At 39.2% G+C, this 18,868-nt stretch overlaps 1 protein-coding gene across 1 annotated transcript in view; it reads left to right on the top strand.

Annotated features, from left to right (window-relative positions):
- CDC45 (cell division cycle 45) overlaps positions 1–18,868 on the top strand; it is a 170,498-nt gene that overhangs the window by 61,190 nt on the left and 90,440 nt on the right. Inside the window, exons 9-11 of the mRNA XM_053701933.1 lie at positions 514–564; positions 664–783; positions 1,180–1,311. Coding sequence (XP_053557908.1) covers positions 514–564; positions 664–783; positions 1,180–1,311 — 303 coding nt within the window. The remainder of the gene's footprint in view (positions 1–513; positions 565–663; positions 784–1,179; positions 1,312–18,868) is intronic.

Here is an 18,868-nt window from a genome sequence, read left to right as displayed (position 1 = left end):
TTTAAGTATTTCTGATTGTTGTCTTATTACCCAAAGTTAAACAATTGGAGCAATTAGGGTGAATTGCTGTATTCAGATTTATAACCTTTCTTCTCTACCACCAGTTTTCATGCTACACTCAAGTGTTTGCATTTCACATTCAATGTGGATAATGCTGAAAGAGACCTTTTTGTTCCTGCTGATTTCAGTGTGTGTTTTTTTATTTATTATAACATTTAAACTAAAAATACTTAATTGCGTAATAAGGTATTTGATTTAATCTGAATAACTGCATATGTATTTTATATTCAGTATCATAAATGTTTTTTTTTTTTTTATATACATTTTTCTTAAACCTGCACTAGAGATGTAATACAATTTGCCTCTGAGTTTCTCATACCATATTCCAAGTTGCAGACTTTTGAGACTATATTCATAAGTATAATTGTTTGTTGTACCAAAGTATACTGCTGTGGCGGCAATTTTAATTAAGAAAAAATAATTTTGGAATTTTTTTTCACCTTTGTGTCACAGGTGGGCTATAGTTGGGCTGACTGACCAGTGGGTTCAAGACCGAATTACTCAGTAAGACAAACTTATGTTTTGTTTTTTTATAGCTGATAATTTTTTTTGTGAACTGTTTTCTTTAAAATGTTTGTCTAATCAGTTGACTTCATTTTTAAGAATGAAATATGTGACTGATGTGGGAACCCTCCAACGTCATGTCTCTCGGCACAACCATCGTAATGAAGATGAGGAGAATTCTCTCTCAATTGACTGCATGAGGATAGCTTTCGAGTATGAGTATCCTTTTAATTTGTTTTGTCTTTGGCCCAAGAAGAATATTCGGTGAAATCAGCAGTTACTGCAGGTGTTGCCCGAAAGGTAACCCATTGTCTACAATTCTATCTGTGCTAATTAGCATATCCTAATATTGTTTTATATTTTCCTCTCAGCCACTATTGATAGTATGTGCTTAGTTTACAAGAGAAGTATACATGTTTTGCAATACTATTTATGAAAATTATATTTCTTTATGCTCAAAGTACATACATTTGAGAAACCACAAAAACAAAGGTCCCATCTTGGTAAATAAGACACCTCTGTGTTACAGTATTACTTCCATAGGAATGATTTGAACATATCTTAAGATGTTGACTTGAAACATATAATTTTACTTTCTTAACCATGTTCACTCAGTCTGCGACTTTCCTTGTATCAGCATTGGTCATTGTATGAAAGCATCTGTAACTCTTGCTATACAACAGCCAGTCTCAAGCTCTGGTCTGTGCAAGGGCAAAAAAGGCTCCAAGAATTTCTTGCAGATATGGGGTAAGTTTGTAAACCCTTCTGCTATTGTATCTAACAGGTAGTGTGATATTGTTTTGGCCAAAAACAGAGGAAAGGTGTACTGTAAAATATATTTCCCCTTACTGTGTTTCCAATTACTTGCTATACTACAGACTTTAAAATGTATCCTATGTTTGTTTCCACCTTTTTAGGTCTATTTTTTGTTTTTCAAACTTTCTTTTCTTTCTAATGACACGAGTCCACGGATCATCTAATTACTAATGGGATATATCACTCCTGCCCAGCAGGAGGTGGCAGAGAGCACCACAGCAAAGCTGTTAAATTTCACCTCTCTTCCCTCCCACCCCGGTTATTCTCTTTGCCTATGTTAGAGCAAGGAAGTGGTAAAGTTAGGTGTTAAAAAATAATAAAATCTTGCTTGAAGAATAATTTTCTAAGTAGTGCAAGATTGTGCTGCTTTGTCCTAGGGTTTAGCCGTAGTCCACGTCAGTCTCTTCAGTAGGGCAGTGGTGGCTTTAGAGCAATGGGAACTGGTGGAACATAATTCTCACTGCGCCTCCCATATACTGATGCTGCCCTAACTCCTAAAGCCTGAGTGAAATTACTCAGTCTTTTCTTTCCACAGGTCGATGTGAGGGAGAGGACCTCTTAAACCTGGTGAGCTGCTTTGCTGTCGGGCAGATGTGTGAGGAAACTGCTGACTTTATTATTTCTGGGGCAAGGAAACACTCAGAAAGAAGTGGGCACTTTATTTGAAAGAACATTATAAAGGGTTGAGAGTGAGGGCACTTTATTATATGTGGGACACGTAAACTCTCCTATACTGGAGAGGACTTTTAGACAGCCTTTATTACGCAGGCACTGGGGCTGAGAGAGAAAGCTTAGTAAAAGGATGGCTCTGGTGGCTAACTTCTCTCTGTGGTTTATCTTAGAAAAATGCAGAGCGGGAGTGTTTTTTTTTTTGGGAACGCCCATGATGGGCGGATCAATGTAAGGCGGTAATCTGGAGTTGCGCGCCACTTTTATTGCGCCTCAGAGTGAGAAACATTCACAGAGGAAGAGATTCTACAAGGTCTGCCTAGAAACGGACGATTCTCTGTCAAGCATGTGTTTCTAGAACCGGAGAACGGCTCCATTCCTCTCCTGCTGAGTTCCAGATCGTTTTCTTGTGGGAAAGGATAAAGCTCCAGTGTAGCGGGTCAGGTAGGCAGCTGAGGTGTAGAGGTGCTCTTTTGCTGTTGTTTAGCTGATTTATTCATTCTGCAGTCTCCAGTAAAAAAAGTTACGTTTTTAAATTTAAATAGACAGTAACGTTTTGTTTTTAATAAAAAAATTAAGGTTTTTATCTGATAATTTGACCAATTGTGAGCCAGAATGGACCAAGGGGCTTTGCAAAATGTCACTTGTTCTTTGTGTTTTGATGCCAATGTGAAACCACCAATCCCTTTCTGTTCCTCATGTATTGAGTACTTTAAATTATAGGGATGCACCGAAATGAAAATTCTAGACCGAAATCGAAAATTCCGGACACACACACACACACACACACACACACACACACGGCAGACTTGCAGGAAGTAGCCACTCTGACATTCCCTCCCGCACTGGAAAGGCTCAGTAGTCCCGTGTGTGTGGAGCAGCCCTCCTCTACAACTAATAAACAAAGCAGATGTTAACCCCATGGCTTCCAAAATAGCTGCAGTGTATTGCACAGAAATTCATTACAGCGATCTTTGTTTGCCATAGGATGGGGTTTAAAAGTCAAGCAGTGAAGCCACTATAATCAGATATGCACTGTGAGGGGACGCAGAGGTGAGGAGGAACTGACTTGCAGGAATTTCATAGCGCCCAGAGAGGAACTCTTCAGCTCTGTGCTGTGCACCTGTAATGTTAGAGCCAGATCTTTCTGCAGACAGACTGCATTTTCTGCGATATCGCAGATCGCAGTAGGTTCTGCCTTGGGGGTAAAGCTTAGGAGCCCGGCCCATTTTTGGTTCAGATGTAGCCACCAATAAGCAAGCATTATCCAGGGTGCTGAACCTAAAATGGGCCGGCTCCTAAGATTTACATTCCTATTCTTCCAATAAAGATAGCAAGAGAACAAAGAAATTAATAGTAAATTAGAAAGTTGCTTGCAAATGCATGCTCTATCCGAATCATGGAGAAAAAAAATGGGATTTAGTATCCCTTTAACCCTTTGGCTGCTAAGCTGGTTTTGAGCTTTTTGTTGCAGTTCACTTTTAAACACTTTTAGAAGTAAAGTTTGTGTGAATAAACTATACAAACTATTCCAAATATATCATTCTTATGTGTATGTCTCAACAGGTTTTAAAAATAAAGCATTAAATATGAAAAAGGGTTTTGTTTTTTTACTCCACACTCAATAAAAATTAGTTTGTAATCTCTATCATCAAAACTTGTGTTGCTAAATATTTGCAGTAGGTAACCTGTCTAAAATAAGAAAAAATTGAGAACATTTCACTGTTTTTCTACTGTTTTTATTGCCAGCGTGTCAATTTGATAGACCATGGATATGATTGCTTGTATTAAATGGGTCATCTTTTAGTAGGATTATTTAAGCTTAACTGGAGCTTTTTGTAAGTATTTTATATTTGTATAGGTTGAACTCAATGGACTTCGGTCTTTTTTCAACCTCATCTACTATGTTACCTTAACAAAAAGCATCTTTAAATTTAATTTATTGTTGCCAGCAATTAAACGGCTTTAGCTGCCTGGGAAGTTGATATGACAACATAACTATATTTCTTTCATGTAATTAGCAAGAGTCCATGAGCTAGTGACGTATGGGATATACATTCCTACCAGGAGGGGCAAAGTTTCCCAAACCTCAAAATGCCTATAAATACACCCCTCACCACACCCACAAATCAGTTTTACAAACTTTGCCTCCTGTGGAGGTGGTGAAGTAAGTTTGTGCTAGATTCTACGTTGATATGCGCTCCGCAGCAGGTTGGAGCCCGGTTTTCCTCTCAGCGTGCAGTGAATGTCAGAGGGATGTGAAGGGAGTATTGCCTATTTGAATTCAATGATCTCCTTCTACGGGGTCTATTTCATAGGTTCTCTGTTATCGGTCGTAGAGATTCATCTCTTACCTCCCTTTTCAGATCGACGATATACTCTTATATATACCATTACCTCTACTGATTCTCGTTTCAGTACTGGTTTGGCTTTCTACTACATGTAGATGAGTGTCCTGGGGTAAGTAAGTCTTATTTTCTGTGACACTCTAAGCTATGGTTGGGCACTTTTATATAAAGTTCTAAATATATGTGTTTAAACATTTATTTGCCTTGATTCAGGATGTTCAACGTTCCTTATTTCAGACAATCAGTTTCATATTTGGGATAATGCATATGGATAATTCAATTTTTTCTTACCTTAAAATTTGAAAATGCTTCATTTTATTGCGTCATTCTTGGAGCGGACTTTCTTGGCGCAAAAATTTTCTTGTCATTTCCGGCGTCATACGTGTCGCCGGAAGTTGCGTCATTTTTTTGACGTTTTTGCGCCAAAAAATGTCGGTGTTACCGGATGTGGCGCCATTTTTGGCGCCAAAAGCATTTAGGCGCCAAATAATGTGGGCAGCTTTTTTGGCGCTAAAAAATTTGAGCGTCATTGTTGTCTCCACAATATTTAAGTCTTATTATTTATTGCTTCTGGTTGCTAGAAGCTTGTTCATTGGCATTTTTTTTTTCCCATTCCTGAAACTGTCATTTAAGGAATTTGATCAATTTTGCTTTATATGTTGTTTTTTCTATTACATATTGCAAGATGTCTCAAATGGACTCTGAATCAGAAGCCACTTTTGGAAAAACGCTTAACTGAGTTTCAGTTCTACCAAAGCTAAGTTCATTTATTTTAAATGTTATAAATGTTTATCTTTAGCTATGGTTTGTAATAAGATATTATGTTATACTTTTACTTGCGGAATCCATTAGTATTTATGCTTTATATATTTTCTTTTCTTACAAGAAATATTTAGAAGACTTATAAGAAATATTTTTCTGATTCTATGTTAAAGGCTTTGTCTGACTTCGTGCCTTCTAATAAAATTTTTAGGTCTTTTTCACTTCTTTTTTAATTATTGAAGTTTCAAATGACCAACAACATACTGATTTATCCTTCTCTGATTTTTTCAGAAATTTTCTTCATCAGATATTGACACTAACAAATCTACTTTATTATTTTTCTATTATTAAAGTACATTTGTTCTTTGTTGAAAAGGTGTTGATTATTTTGGATATTAAGGTAACTAGTTCTTTAAGACTAGCTGACATTATTTCTGCCTATTTATTTCTTTAGAGGTTTTCTTTCCAATTCCCTATACTAGGGAATGGAATAGGCTGAGAATTTTCTTTTATTCCTTCTTCAAAAAGGTTTTAAACTATATTCTTTGCCAGCAGTTAAACTCAATTTGGAGGGTTCTCCAATTTATTGGGGCTATCTCTAATTCTACTAATTATGCTATGGTTTCTATAGCAAAATAGTATTTATTTTCCTTTAGATAGTTGTATCTTATTTATGGAAAATTATTTAGTTTCAGGTACTTTTCTTGGTCCTGTGATTTATTTGGATATTGCAATTGCTTCATTTTCTCTGTTTACTTTAAGATCAAGTATCAGATTTATGATTTATTTTAGCATTGTTAAAGGGACAACATTTACTAGACTAGGTGCTGTTGCATTTATCTTGTTGTTTTGCATTTATTGATTATGCAAGTCCACTGTATTGGCTGGTCCTTTAAACTGGACTATCATGCTAATAATTTCATTTGTGTCTTCATTTTATTGAATATTTTCGCAAATGAGGGTTAATCTATGTCTTTAGCTTTTTTAGCTAGAAGAATTTTGTGATTTTTAAAAAAAAAAAAAATAATAATAATCCATATTTCCTTTGTTCTAAGATAATCAATTATTTGTTTTATAATTGGATTCAATTCTTAACTGTTACTCTGGGCTTCAATGTTGAGTTCTAAGACTAAAACTTTAAGCTTATACTAGTTTGGTTGTTCTTATTAAGGAACGAATTCCTGAGTTCTTTCCCAAGTAACAGGTCTATAATTGGAGTTCGAAATCAGCTCCCTAATTTTGCGATGTACGTGCCGTATTCCAGCTTGGCTGGTAAGGGGCAGGTTAAGGCTTCTTTGACATTTATTTTTTCCAAATTTCTTTGATTTTATTCCAGCAAGGCTAACACTTTCTTTAACTGTGTTTCTGTCCTATATATTTTGGGTACTGTTGGAGCATGGCTGGGCACCCATGGGGTTCAAGCGCTGCTCAGACCTGGAATCTTCTGGGGTATTTCTTCCAGTTTCTTTTGAGGAACCGGGTTTTGGAGTTTTATTCAAACTATTTTGCCTTTTTATGGTCTTTGATAGCATTATTTGTTTTCATTAGATACAATAAATGCATATTTTCATTTTTCTGTTTTCATTCAGATTATTTTCTGAGGATGCGGAATCTCATATGATTCACTTACTCTTCAGGACATAGTTAGAGGATCTTCTTTTCTAAAGCTCTTGATTCCTCACACAAGGGTCACCTTTTTTTAGGTTTCCAGATAGTTTGTGTCATTGTCCTTGTCTTTATCAGACAAGGGATAATGTTATTGGGTTCTGTCTATCGGTACCTTTAGTCTCTATTTCCTTCAGTTGCTATATATGCATAGAAGTTTTAGGTCTTATGACCACAGCATTGGATTCAATTCCCTTTGCTCATTTTCTCTAGAAGGAACCTTTCCAGTCTTTTATAAGTGTTGTTTCTTCAAGAACATGGTTGGAGGATCAATTTACCTACAAGTTCGTTTGATTCCTCAGACAAGGGTAACCTTTTTAGGTTTCCTGATAGATTCAGTGTTCTTGATTCTGTCTCTGATGGACAAGAGGCGTCTGAAATTGGTTTCAGCTTATCGAAACCTTCAGTCTCAATCATTCCCTTCGGTAGCCTTATGCATGGAAATTCTAGGTCTTATGACTGCTGCACTGGACGCGATTCCCTTTTGCTCGTTTTCACATGCAACCTCTTCAGCTCTGTATGCTGAACCAGTGGTGCAGGGATTATACAAAGATATCTCAATTAATATCTTTAAAACCGATTGTTCGACACTCTCTGACGTGGTGGACAGATCACCATTGTTTAGTTCAGGGGGCTTCTTTTTGTTCCTCCAACCTAGACTGTGATCTCAACAGATGCAAATCTGACAGGTTGGGGAGCTGTATGGGGGTTTCTGACAGCACAAGGGGTTTGGGAATCTCAGGAGGTGAGATTACCAATCAACATTTTTTGAAACTCCGTGCAATTTTCAGAGCTCTTCAGTCGTGGCCTCTTCTAAAGAGGGAGAGTCGTTCATTTGTTTCTAGACGGACGATGTCACAACCGTGGCTTATGTCAATCATCAAGGAGGAACTCGCAGTCCTCTGGCTATGAAAGAAGTCTCTCAAATACTTTTTATGGGCGGAATCCAGCTCCTGTCTAATTTCTGCGGTTCGTATCCCAGGTATAGACAATTGGGAAGCGGATTATCTCAGTCGCCAAACACTACATCCGGGCGAATGGTTTCTTCACCCAGAGGTATTTCTTCAGATTGTTCAAATATGGGGACTTCCAGAAATAGATCTGATGGCTTCTCATCTAAACAAGAAGCTTCCCAGGTATCTGTCCAGATCCAGGGATCCTCAGGCGGAAGCAGTGGATGCATTGTCACTTCCTTGGAAGTATCATCCTGCTTATATCTTTCCGCCTATAGTTCTTTTTCCAAGATTCTAAAGGAACGTTCGTTTATTTTGCTGGTGGCTCCAGCATGGCCTCACAGGTTTTGGTATGCGGATCTTGTCCGGATGGCCACTTGCCAACCGTGGACTCTTCCGTTAAGACCAGACCTTCTAGCGCAAGGTCCTTTTTTTCCATCAGGTTCTCAAATCCTTAAATTTGAAGGTATGGAGATTGAACGCTTGATTCTCAATCATAGAGGTTTCTCTGACTCTGTTATTAATACTATGTTACAGGCTCGTAAAACTGTATCTAGGAAGATATATTATCGAGTCTGGAAGAATTTAATTTCTTGGTGTTTTTCTCATCATTTTTCTTGGCATTCTTTCAGAATTCCTAGAATTTTACAGTTTCTTCAGGATGGTTTGGATAAGGTTTGTCTGCAAGTTCCTTGAAAGGTCAAATCTCTGCTCTTTCTGTTCTTTTTCACAGAAAGATTGCTAGTCTTCCTGATATTCATTGTTTTGTACAAGCTTTGGCTCGTATAAAACCTGTTAAGTCAATCTCTCCTCCTTGAAATTTGAATTTGGTTCTGGGGGCTCTTCAAGCTCCTCCGTTTGAACCTATGCATTCGCTGGACATTTAATTACTTTCTTGGAAAGGTTTGTTTCTTTTGGCCATCTCTTCTGCTAGAAGAGTTTCTGAATTATATGCTCTTTCTTGTGAGTCTCCTTTTCTGATTTTTCATCAGGATAAGGCGGTGTTGCGAACTTCTTTTACATTTTTACCTAAGGTTGTGAATTCTAACAACATTAGTAGAGAAATTGTGGTTCCTTTATTGTGTCCTAATCCTAAGAATTCTAAGGAAAGATTGTTCCATTCTTTGGATGTAGTTAGAGCTTTGAAATATTATGTTGAAGCTACTAAGGATTTCTGAAAGACTTCTAGTCTATTTGTTATCTTTTCCGGTTCTAGGAAAGGTCAGAAGGCTTCTGCCATTTCTTTGGCATCTTGGTTAAAATCTTTTTCATCATGCCTATGTCGAGTCGGGTAAAACTCCACCTCAAAGGATTACAGCTCATTCTACTAGGTCAGTTTCTACTTCCTGGGCGTATAGGAATGAAGCTTCAGTTGATCAGATTTGCAAAGCAGCCACTTGGTCTTCTTTGCATACTTTTACTAAATTCTACCATTTTGATGTGTTTTTTTCTTCTTCTGAAGCAGTTTTTGGTAGAAAAGTACTTCAGGCAGCTGTTTCAGTTTGATTCTTCTGCTTATAATTTCAGTTTTTTTCATTATAAGATTTAAACTTTATTTTGGGTGTGGATTATTTTCAGCGGAATTGGCTGTCTTTATTTTATCCCTCCCTCTCTAGTGACTCTTGCGTGGAAGATCCACATCTTGGGTAGTCATTATCCCATACGTCACTAGCTCATGGACTCTTGCTAATTACATGAAAGAAAACATAATTTATGTAGGAACTTACCTGACAAATTAATTTCTTTCATATTAGCAAGAGTCCATGAGGCCCACCCTTTTGTGGTGGTTATGATTTTTTTGTATAAAGCACAATTATTCCAATTCCTTATTTCTCCTGTTAAGTGTGGTCAGTCCACGGGTCATCATTACTTCTGGGATATTATCTCCTCCCCTACAGGAAGTGCAAGAGGATTCACCCAGCAGAGCTGCTATATAGCTCCTCCCCTCTACGTCACCCCCAGTCATTCTCTTGCACCCAACGAATAGATAGGATGTGTGAGAGGACTGTGGTGATTTTAATTAGTTTATTACCTTCAATCAAAAGTTTGTTATTTTATAATAGCACCGGAGTGTGTTATTCATTCTCTGGTAGAATTTGAAGAAGAATCTACCTGAGTTTTTTCTATGATTTTAGCCGGAGTAGTTAAGATCATATTGCTGTTTCTCGGCCATCTGAGGAGAGGTAAACTTCAGATCAGGGGACAGCGGGCAGATTAATCTGCAAAGAGGTATGTAGCAGTTTATTATTTTCTGACATGGAATTGATGAGAAAATCCTGCCATACCGTTATAATGTAAACTCAGCCTTAAATGCAGTAGATGTAGCTGGTATCAGGCTGTCATGTATGTATATTTTACACTTCAGTATTCTGGGGAATGGTACTTCACTGGATTTATACTGTATGCATAGACTTAACCTAATTTGCAGGGACTTGCAATAGGTTTTAAATAACAATTAATTTATTGAGGTTAAACGTTTTTTTGCTGGCATGTAAAATCGTTTATTTCTCTGAGGTACTGGGTGAAAAAATGTTTTGGGCACTATTTTTCCACTTGGCAATAGTTTTGTTTAAATTAAAGCAGTTTACTGATCTCTCTCACTGTTATGTGTGAGGGGGAGGGGCCATTTTTGGTTCTTTTACTACGCATCAAAAAACTCAGTCAGAGGTTCATTTTCTTCCTGCATGATCCGGTTCATCTCTACAGAACTCAGGGATCTCCAAAGCTTTTTTTGAGGGAGGTAATCATTCACAGCAGAGCTGTGAAGATTGTAGTTGACTGTGATAAAAAACGTTTGTGTATTTTTTCTGCTGCCAGGGTTAGTTATCCTTTGCTAATGGGAACAATCCTTTGCTAAAATTGTATATTTCTTACAAAGATTTGATGCTATAACTTATTTATTTTCAACTGTCATAATTTTTTCTGTGCTTCTTATAGGCACAGTTCGTTTTCATATTATTGTAAATTACTTGAAAAGCATTTCCAAGTTGCTAGTTTATTGCTAGTGTGTTAAACATGTCTGATTCAGAGGAAGATACATGTGCTATATGTGCTAATGCCAAAGTGGAGCCCAATAGAAATTTATGTACTAATTGTATTGATGTTACTTTAAATAAAGGTCAATCTGTACAAACTGAACATATTTCACCAAACAACGAGGGGAGAGTTATGCCGACTAACTCGCCTCACGTGTCAGTACCTGCATCTCCCGCTCGGGAGGTGCGTGATATTGTAGCGCCGAGTACATCTGGGCAGCCATTTCAAATCACATTACAGGATATGGCTACTGTTATGACTGAAGTTTTGGCTAAATTACCAGAACTTAGAGGCAAGCGTGATCACTCTGGGGTGAGAACAGAGTGCGCTGATAATATTAGGGCCATGTCAGACAGTGCGTCACAGGTGGCAGAACATGAGGACGGAGAACTTCATTCTGTGGGTGACGGTTCTGATCCAAACAGACTGGATTCAGATATTTCAAATTTTAAATTTAAGCTGGAAAACCTCCGTGTATTACTAGGGGAGGTGTTAGCGGCTCTGAATGATTGTAACACAGTTGCAATACCAGAGAAAATGTGTAGGTTGGATAAATATTTTGCGGTACCGGCGAGTACTGATGTTTTTCCTATACCTAAGAGACTTACTGAAATTGTTACTAAGGAGTGGGATAGACCCGGTGTGCCGTTCTCACCCCCTCCGATATTTAGAAAAATGTTTCCAATAGATGCCACCACACGGGACTTATGGCAAACGGTCCCTAAGGTGGAGGGAGCAGTTTCTACTTTAGCTAAGCGTACCACTATCCCGGTGGAGGATAGCTGTGCTTTTTCAGATCCAATGGATAAAAAATTAGAGGGTTACCTTAAGAAAATGTTTGTTCAACAAGGTTTTATATTGCAACCTCTTGCATGTATTGCGCCTGTCACGGCTGCAGCAGCATTTTGGTTTGAGTCTCTGGAAGAGACACTTGAATCATCTACACTAGATGAGATTACACTCAAACTTAAAGCCCTTAAGTTAGCTAACTCATTTATTTCAGATGCCGTAGTACATTTAACTAAACTTACGGCTAAGAATTCCGGATTTGCCATTCAGGCACGCAGAGCACTGTGGCTAAAATCCTGGTCAGCTGATGTTACTTCTAAATCTAAATTGCTTAATATACCTTTCAAAGGGCAGACCTTATTCGGGCCCGGGTTGAAAGAGATTATCGCTGACATTACAGGAGGTAAAGGCCATGCCCTGCCTCAGGACAAAGCCAAACCTAGGGCTAGACAGTCTAATTTTCGTTCCTTTCGTAACTTCAAAGCAGGAACAGCATCAACTTCCTCTGCACCAAAACAGGAAGGAGCTGTTGCTCGCTACAGACAAGGCTGGAAACCTAACCAGTCCTGGAACAAGGGTAAGCAGGCCAGGAAACCTGCTGCTGCCCCTAAGACAGCATGAATCGAGGGCCCCCGATCCGGGACCGGATCTAGTAGGGGGCAGACTTTCTCTCTTCGCCCAGGCTTGGGCAAGAGATGTTCAGGATCCCTGGGCGTTAGAGATCATATCTCAGGGATACCTTCTGGACTTCAAATCCTCTCCCCCAAGAGGGAGATTTCATCTGTCAAGGTTGTCAACAAACCAAATAAAGAAAGAAGCATTCCTACGCTGCGTACAAGATCTTTTATTAATGGGAGTTATCCATCCAGTTCCGCGGTCGGAACAAGGACAAGGGTTTTACTCAAATCTGTTTGTAGTTCCCAAAAAAGAGGGAACTTTCAGGCCAATCTTGGATTTAAAGATCCTAAACAAATTCCTAAGAGTTCCATCGTTCAAGATGGAAACTATTCGAACAATTTTGCCCATGATCCAAGAGGGTCAGTACATGACCACAGTGGATTTAAAGGATGCTTACCTTCACATACCGATTCACAGAAATCATTACCAGTATCTAAGGTTTGCCTTTCTAGACAGGCATTACCAGTTTGTAGCTCTTCCTTTCGGATTGGCTACGGCTCCAAGAATCTTCACAAAGGTTCTGGGTACTCTTCTGGCGGTACTAAGACCGCGAGGAATTTCGGTAGCTCCGTACCTAGACGACATTCTGATACAAGCTTCAAGCTTTCAAACTGCCAAGTCTCATACAGAGTTAGTACTGGCATTTCTAAGGTCGCATGGATGGAAGGTGAACGAAAAGAAGAGTTCTCTCTTTCCACTCACATGAGTTCCCTTCTTGGGGACTCTGATAGATTCTGTAGAAATGAAGATTTACCTGACAGAAGACAGGTTAACAAAGCTTCAAAATGCATGCCGTGTGCTTCATTCCATTCAACACCCGTCAGTAGCTCAATGCATGGAGGTGATCGGCTTAATGGTAGCGGCAATGGACATAGTACCTTTTGCACGCCTACATCTCAGACCGCTGCAATTGTGCATGCTAAGTCAGTGGAATGGGGATTACTCAGATTTGTCCCCAACTCTGAATCTGAATCAAGAGACCAGAAATTCTCTTCTATGGTGGCTTTATCGGCCACACCTGTCCAGGGGGATGCCATTCAGCAGGCCGGACTGGACAATTGTAACAACAGACGCCAGCCTACTAGGTTGGGGCGCTGTCTGGAATTCTCTGAAGGCTCAGGGACTATCTAATCAGGAGGAGAGTCTCCTTCCAATAAACATTCTGGAATTGAGAGCAGTTCTCAATGCCCTTCTGGCTTGTCCCCAGTTAACAACTCGGGGGTTCATCAGGTTTCAGTCGGACAACATCACGACTGTAGCTTACATCAACCATCAGGGAGGGACAAGAAGCTCCCTAGCAATGATGGAAGTATCAAAGATAATTCGCTGGGCAGAGTCTCACTCTTGCCACCTGTCTGCAATCCACATCCCGGGAGTGGAGAACTGGGAGGCGGATTTCTTAAGTCGTCAGATTTTTCATCCGGGGGAGTGGGAACTTCATCCGGAGGTCTTTGCCCAGATACTTCGACGTTGGGGCAAACCAGAGAGAGATCTCATGGCGTCTCGTCAGAACGCCAAGCTTCCTCGCTACGGGTCCAGATCCAGGGATCCGGGAGCGGTTCTGATAGATGCTTTGACAGCACCTTGGACCTTCGGGATGGCTTATGTGTTTCCACCCTTCCCGATGCTTCCTCGATTGATTGCCAGAATCAAACCGGAGAGAGCATCAGTGATTCTAATAGCACCTGCATGGCCACGCAGGACTTGGTATGCAGATCTAGTGGACATGTCATCCTGTCCGCCTTGGTCTCTACCTCTGAAACAGGACCTTCTGATCCAGGGTCCATTCAAACATCAAAATCTAACTTCTCTGAAGCTGACTGCTTGGAAATTGAACGCTTGATTTTATCAAAACGTGGTTTTTCTGAGCCAGTTATTGATACCTTAATACAGGCTAGGAAGCCTGTTACCAGAAGGATTTACCATAAAATATGGCGTAAATACTTATATTGGTGCGAATCCAAGAGTTACTCATGGAGTAAGGTTAGGATTCCAAGGATATTGTCTTTTCTATAAGAAGGTTTAGAAAAGGGGTTATCCGCTAGTTCTTTAAAGGGACAGATTTCAGCTCTGTCCATTCTTTTACACAAACGTCTGTCAGAAGTTCCGGACGTTCAAGCTTTTTGTCAGGCTTTAGCTAGGATCAAGCCTGTGTTTAAAACTGTTGCTCCGCCATGGAGTTTGAACTTAGTTCTTAATGTTTTACAGGGTGTTCCGTTTGAACCCCTTCATTCCATTGATATCAAGTTGTTATCTTGGAAAGTTCTGTTTTTAATGGCTATTTCCTCGGCTCGAAGAGTTTCTGAGTTATCTGCCTTACATTGTGATTCTCCTTATCTGATTTTTCATTCAGACAAGGTAGTTCTGCGTACTAAACCTGGGTTCCTACCTAAGGTGGTCACTAACAGGAATATCAATCAAGAGATTGTTGTTCCATCTTTGTGTCCTAATCCTTCCTCGAAGAAGGAACGTCTGCTACACAATCTAGATGTAGTCCGTGCCCTGAAATTTTATCTACAGGCAACTAAGGATTTTCGTCAAACGTCTTCCCTGTTTGTCGTTTATTCTGGTCAGAGGAGAGGTCAAAAAGCTTCGGCTACCTCTCTCTCTTTTTGGCTTCGTAGCATAATACGATTAGCCTATGAGACTGCTGGACAGCAGCCTCCTGAAAGAATTACAGCTCATTCTACTAGAGCTGTGGCTTCCACTTGGGCCTTTAAGAATGAGGCTTCTGTTGAACAGATTTGCAAGGCTGCAACTTGGTCTTCTCTTCATACTTTTTCCAAATTTTACAAATTTGACACTTTTGCTTTTTCGGAGGCTGTTTTTGGGAGAAAGGTTCTTCAGGCAGTGGTTCCCTCCGTATAAAGATCCTGCTTGTCCCTCCCGTCATCCGTGTACTTTTGCTTTGGTATTGGTATCCCAGAAGTAATGATGACCCGTGGACTGACCACACTTAACAGGAGAAAACAAAATTTATGCTTACCTGATAAATTCATTTCTCCTGTAGTGTGGTCAGTCCACGGCCCGCCCTGTTTTTTATGGCAGGCTAAAAAATTTTTTTGGATTATACTCCAGTCACCACTACACCCTTGGGCTTCTCCTTTCTCGTTGGTCCTTTGGTCGAATGACTGGAGGTGACGTAGAGGGGAGGAGCTATATAGCAGCTCTGCTGGGTGAATCCTCTTGCACTTCCTGTAGGGGAGGAGATAATATCCCAGAAGTAATGATGACCCGTGGACTGACCACACTACAGGAGAAATTAATTTATCAGGTAAGCATAAATTTTGTTTTTTTATGCTTTCGCACTTTTTTCTTATCACCCCACTTCTTGGCTATTCGTTAAACTGATTTGTGGGTGTGGTGAGAGGTGTATTTATAGGCATTTTGAGGTTTGGGAAACTTTGCCCCTCCTGGTAGGAATGTATATCCCATACGTCACTAGCTCATGGACTCTTGCTAATATGAAAGAAATGAATTTATCAGGTAAGTTCTTACATAAATTATGTTATTTTTAGTAACTACACCCCAAGCTGCATGAGGTCTTATTTGTATCACATATCTGAAGTGTGCAACAAATAAGCGAATATCACACTTATAAATGAACATGTCGCTTTGTTTAATTTTTTTTTTTTTTTTTTTTTTTTTTTTTTGGCATCTTACGCACTCCAAATTTGTGCTAGCAATACATGCAGCCCCTCTTTTTTTTGATGCGCCATGGGGTGTACTTTCAAAAACGGTGTACCTTGTATACTGTTATCTCGAATTCCCAGGTGGCTACAGCAGACATGGCTACCTTGAAACACTTTAAATGTATAGGGGTTATATCTGCAATTTTAACAGTTTTATCTACCTACTTAATTGACCTAATTCTAAATGATTTGATTTTGTTTAAAAATATCACTTTTGCATTCACCACACTCACACTGGTTGAATTAGCACATGGATACCCATGTGAGCAGACCTTTCATGTCTGATTCACTCACAGAAGCACCCACCCCTACATACATCAAGACTTTCATCCCTACTACTGACCATACACACACCTTTCGTATATTCATTCACTCACAGAAAAACGCCTACCACTGGCTAGTCGCACACCTTTCATATCTCCATTAATACGTACCTTTTGCTAGGGGCAACACGATCACTGGGCTGGTCAGGCATAAGCCTCAACCAGGGCCCTGGGCTGGCAGCAAGGGAGGAGGGACAATCAGGGGGAGCTAAAACAGAATCCAACAATATGTCCCTTTATATAAGATCAAGGATTCATCGACCGATATGTTCTGGCCTTGAGCATAGCACTCTTGAAATCTTGCCAATAAATGGTCAAGAACAGGCCTTTTTTTAAACGATTGGTCATGTTCTGGGTTGTCCCGTGCCAGAGTATTATTAATTATTATTATTATTAAAAAACTTGAGCTGTAACATATATCTGTCCCTGCTCATTGTAGAAGGGAAGATAGGGGTCATCTGAGTAGACTGCTTTGACCAATGAGGCTATGCTTTGCTTTTGCACAATCCCCATTAACAGAGTGAGGCCCCAGAATTTCCTCATCTCTTGCAAATTGTTCGCAGTCCACGATGTGCTCTGGCATGGCGGCCCAATTCTGCGCTAGTATTTTGAAAAAATTGCTCAGCATACAGATTTGTCTGCTGAACAATAAATTCTAAGAACTTATCATCCACAAACAACTGAAAGTAGTTGATGGGTTAAAAATTTGCAGTGCCCACCAAGAGGCCAGAATTGCCAGTAAATGGAGGCGACACTGGCTGAACCATATTAGGGGAAGGTCCAGTTGTAGCTTGGAACAGGCCTGCTTGCACCTGGGAATGCAACATGTCTCATGCTCATGACTCCCACAGTATGCTGTGGGGCCACTGCAGATGTTGTTGCCATCCCTCTGCCACGGGAACTGACAGCTCTGAACTGTCGCCGTGGCTCAGTTAGTTCATCTGTCTTATTTGAACTATCACTATATGATGACAGCCCAGGGAAAAAGTCACTGTCATAATCTTCTGCAGCAGATGTCATCAGAAAGGAATCGGAGTCTGAGTTTATAAGAATCTCAGCTGCTTCCTCAGCACTCATCAGACGCTTAGCTATAATTCTCTTTACAAAAATAAAGATATTTTCAAAGAAATTGTGCTGCTAGAAATAAGATATAATTTTTACTGCAAAAAATAAGCTTTTGTAGCAAAATGAAAGTATTTTAGACTATGGGGAGAGCAGTGCGAAGAGGATGCTTACTCACCTAACACACAGGACAAAAGACTGATAATAAAAATATTAGTTTTTCATAAAAAGCATCCCTCTACCATTGGTAATTTGTAACCTGATCTAGGTGATCATGGGATTACAAATATAATATCAGGAGCCATATTGGAAAAGGGAATGTGACATTTTATAGCTGTGATCACTGCATTTGCACAAATTACTACATTGTTCAATTTAGCTAGAATATATATATCCCTCCTCCCTTGCTGTCCCTCCTCCCTTGCTATATATATATATATATATATATATATATATATATATATATATATATATATATATATATATATATATATATATATATATATATATATATATATATAGAGAGAGAGAAAATCAAAACTGAAAAGAAGGCGCACAGTAATATATGTGTATATAAACAGCACTGCAGTTATAGTCTATTCAGTCTCAGTGGCTGCAAAGTTCAATTTTTTTTATTTTTTTAGTAGTTAACTTCTTGAATAGGGTAAGTGTATTGTGCTTACCAGAAGGAACCTCAATCCTATGAAGTAAGTGAATAGCAGTAGAGTAGAGATGTTATCTTGGCTCCTTATAGGATCGGTAGCCTGATGTTTTCCTTTAGTAGCTTGGCCTTGAAATGGAGATCTTGGACTCTCTGTATAAGTAAAGATGATTGCTTGGTTCTCTCTGTAATGGTGTCTAGACGATTCTCCGAAAAAAACCTTTGTTTAGGTAATGGGAATCCTGGACTCTCATGTTTTTTCTTTTTCTCTGGTGGTGAGATATCCTGTGTCCTCATATACTCATGAGTGAGTAGGAAAAGACAAGAACATAGTGTAATACTGTATGATAATAGACAATTTATTATAGACAACTAAAATGTGCTTACATTTATAACCCCCAATCCAATATGAGGTAAGTAAATAGCATAAGTAAAAAACACCAAGCTCCACTTGCTTTTTCAATTGTGTGCTTGTCAGTATAGGAAGTTAATTCAATTGTTCGTTGGTTATGCAAAAAATCACAAGTCCTTAAAGTTTGTTTGGTCTTAATAGGTTGACTAGTATTGTAGGCAAACAACAAACACTTAGCCACGGGTAGCCCTTCGTTTAGAGTTAAAAAGGGATCAGAGTTCAAAGTTCCGTTTTTAAAAATATGCAATAAAAAGCAGTGTAAACAAAGTAAAATAAATATAAAAGTGCCGATTATAACAAAGCCTGTCAGCCCACTTTGTTCAAGATATCCTTACGCGTTTCGAAGTACAAACGTTACTTCTTCATCAGAGGAAAAAAACAGTGATCATATATATACGTTGATTGGAGTAGCCGTGTTAGTCCAGAGATTTAGATATC

This window comes from Bombina bombina, chromosome 2 (genome assembly GCF_027579735.1).
Source record: "Bombina bombina isolate aBomBom1 chromosome 2, aBomBom1.pri, whole genome shotgun sequence".
Lineage (NCBI taxonomy): Eukaryota > Metazoa > Chordata > Amphibia > Anura > Bombinatoridae > Bombina > Bombina bombina.
Note: the sequence above shows the minus strand (reverse complement) of the source record. Positions and strands in the feature narration are given on the sequence as shown.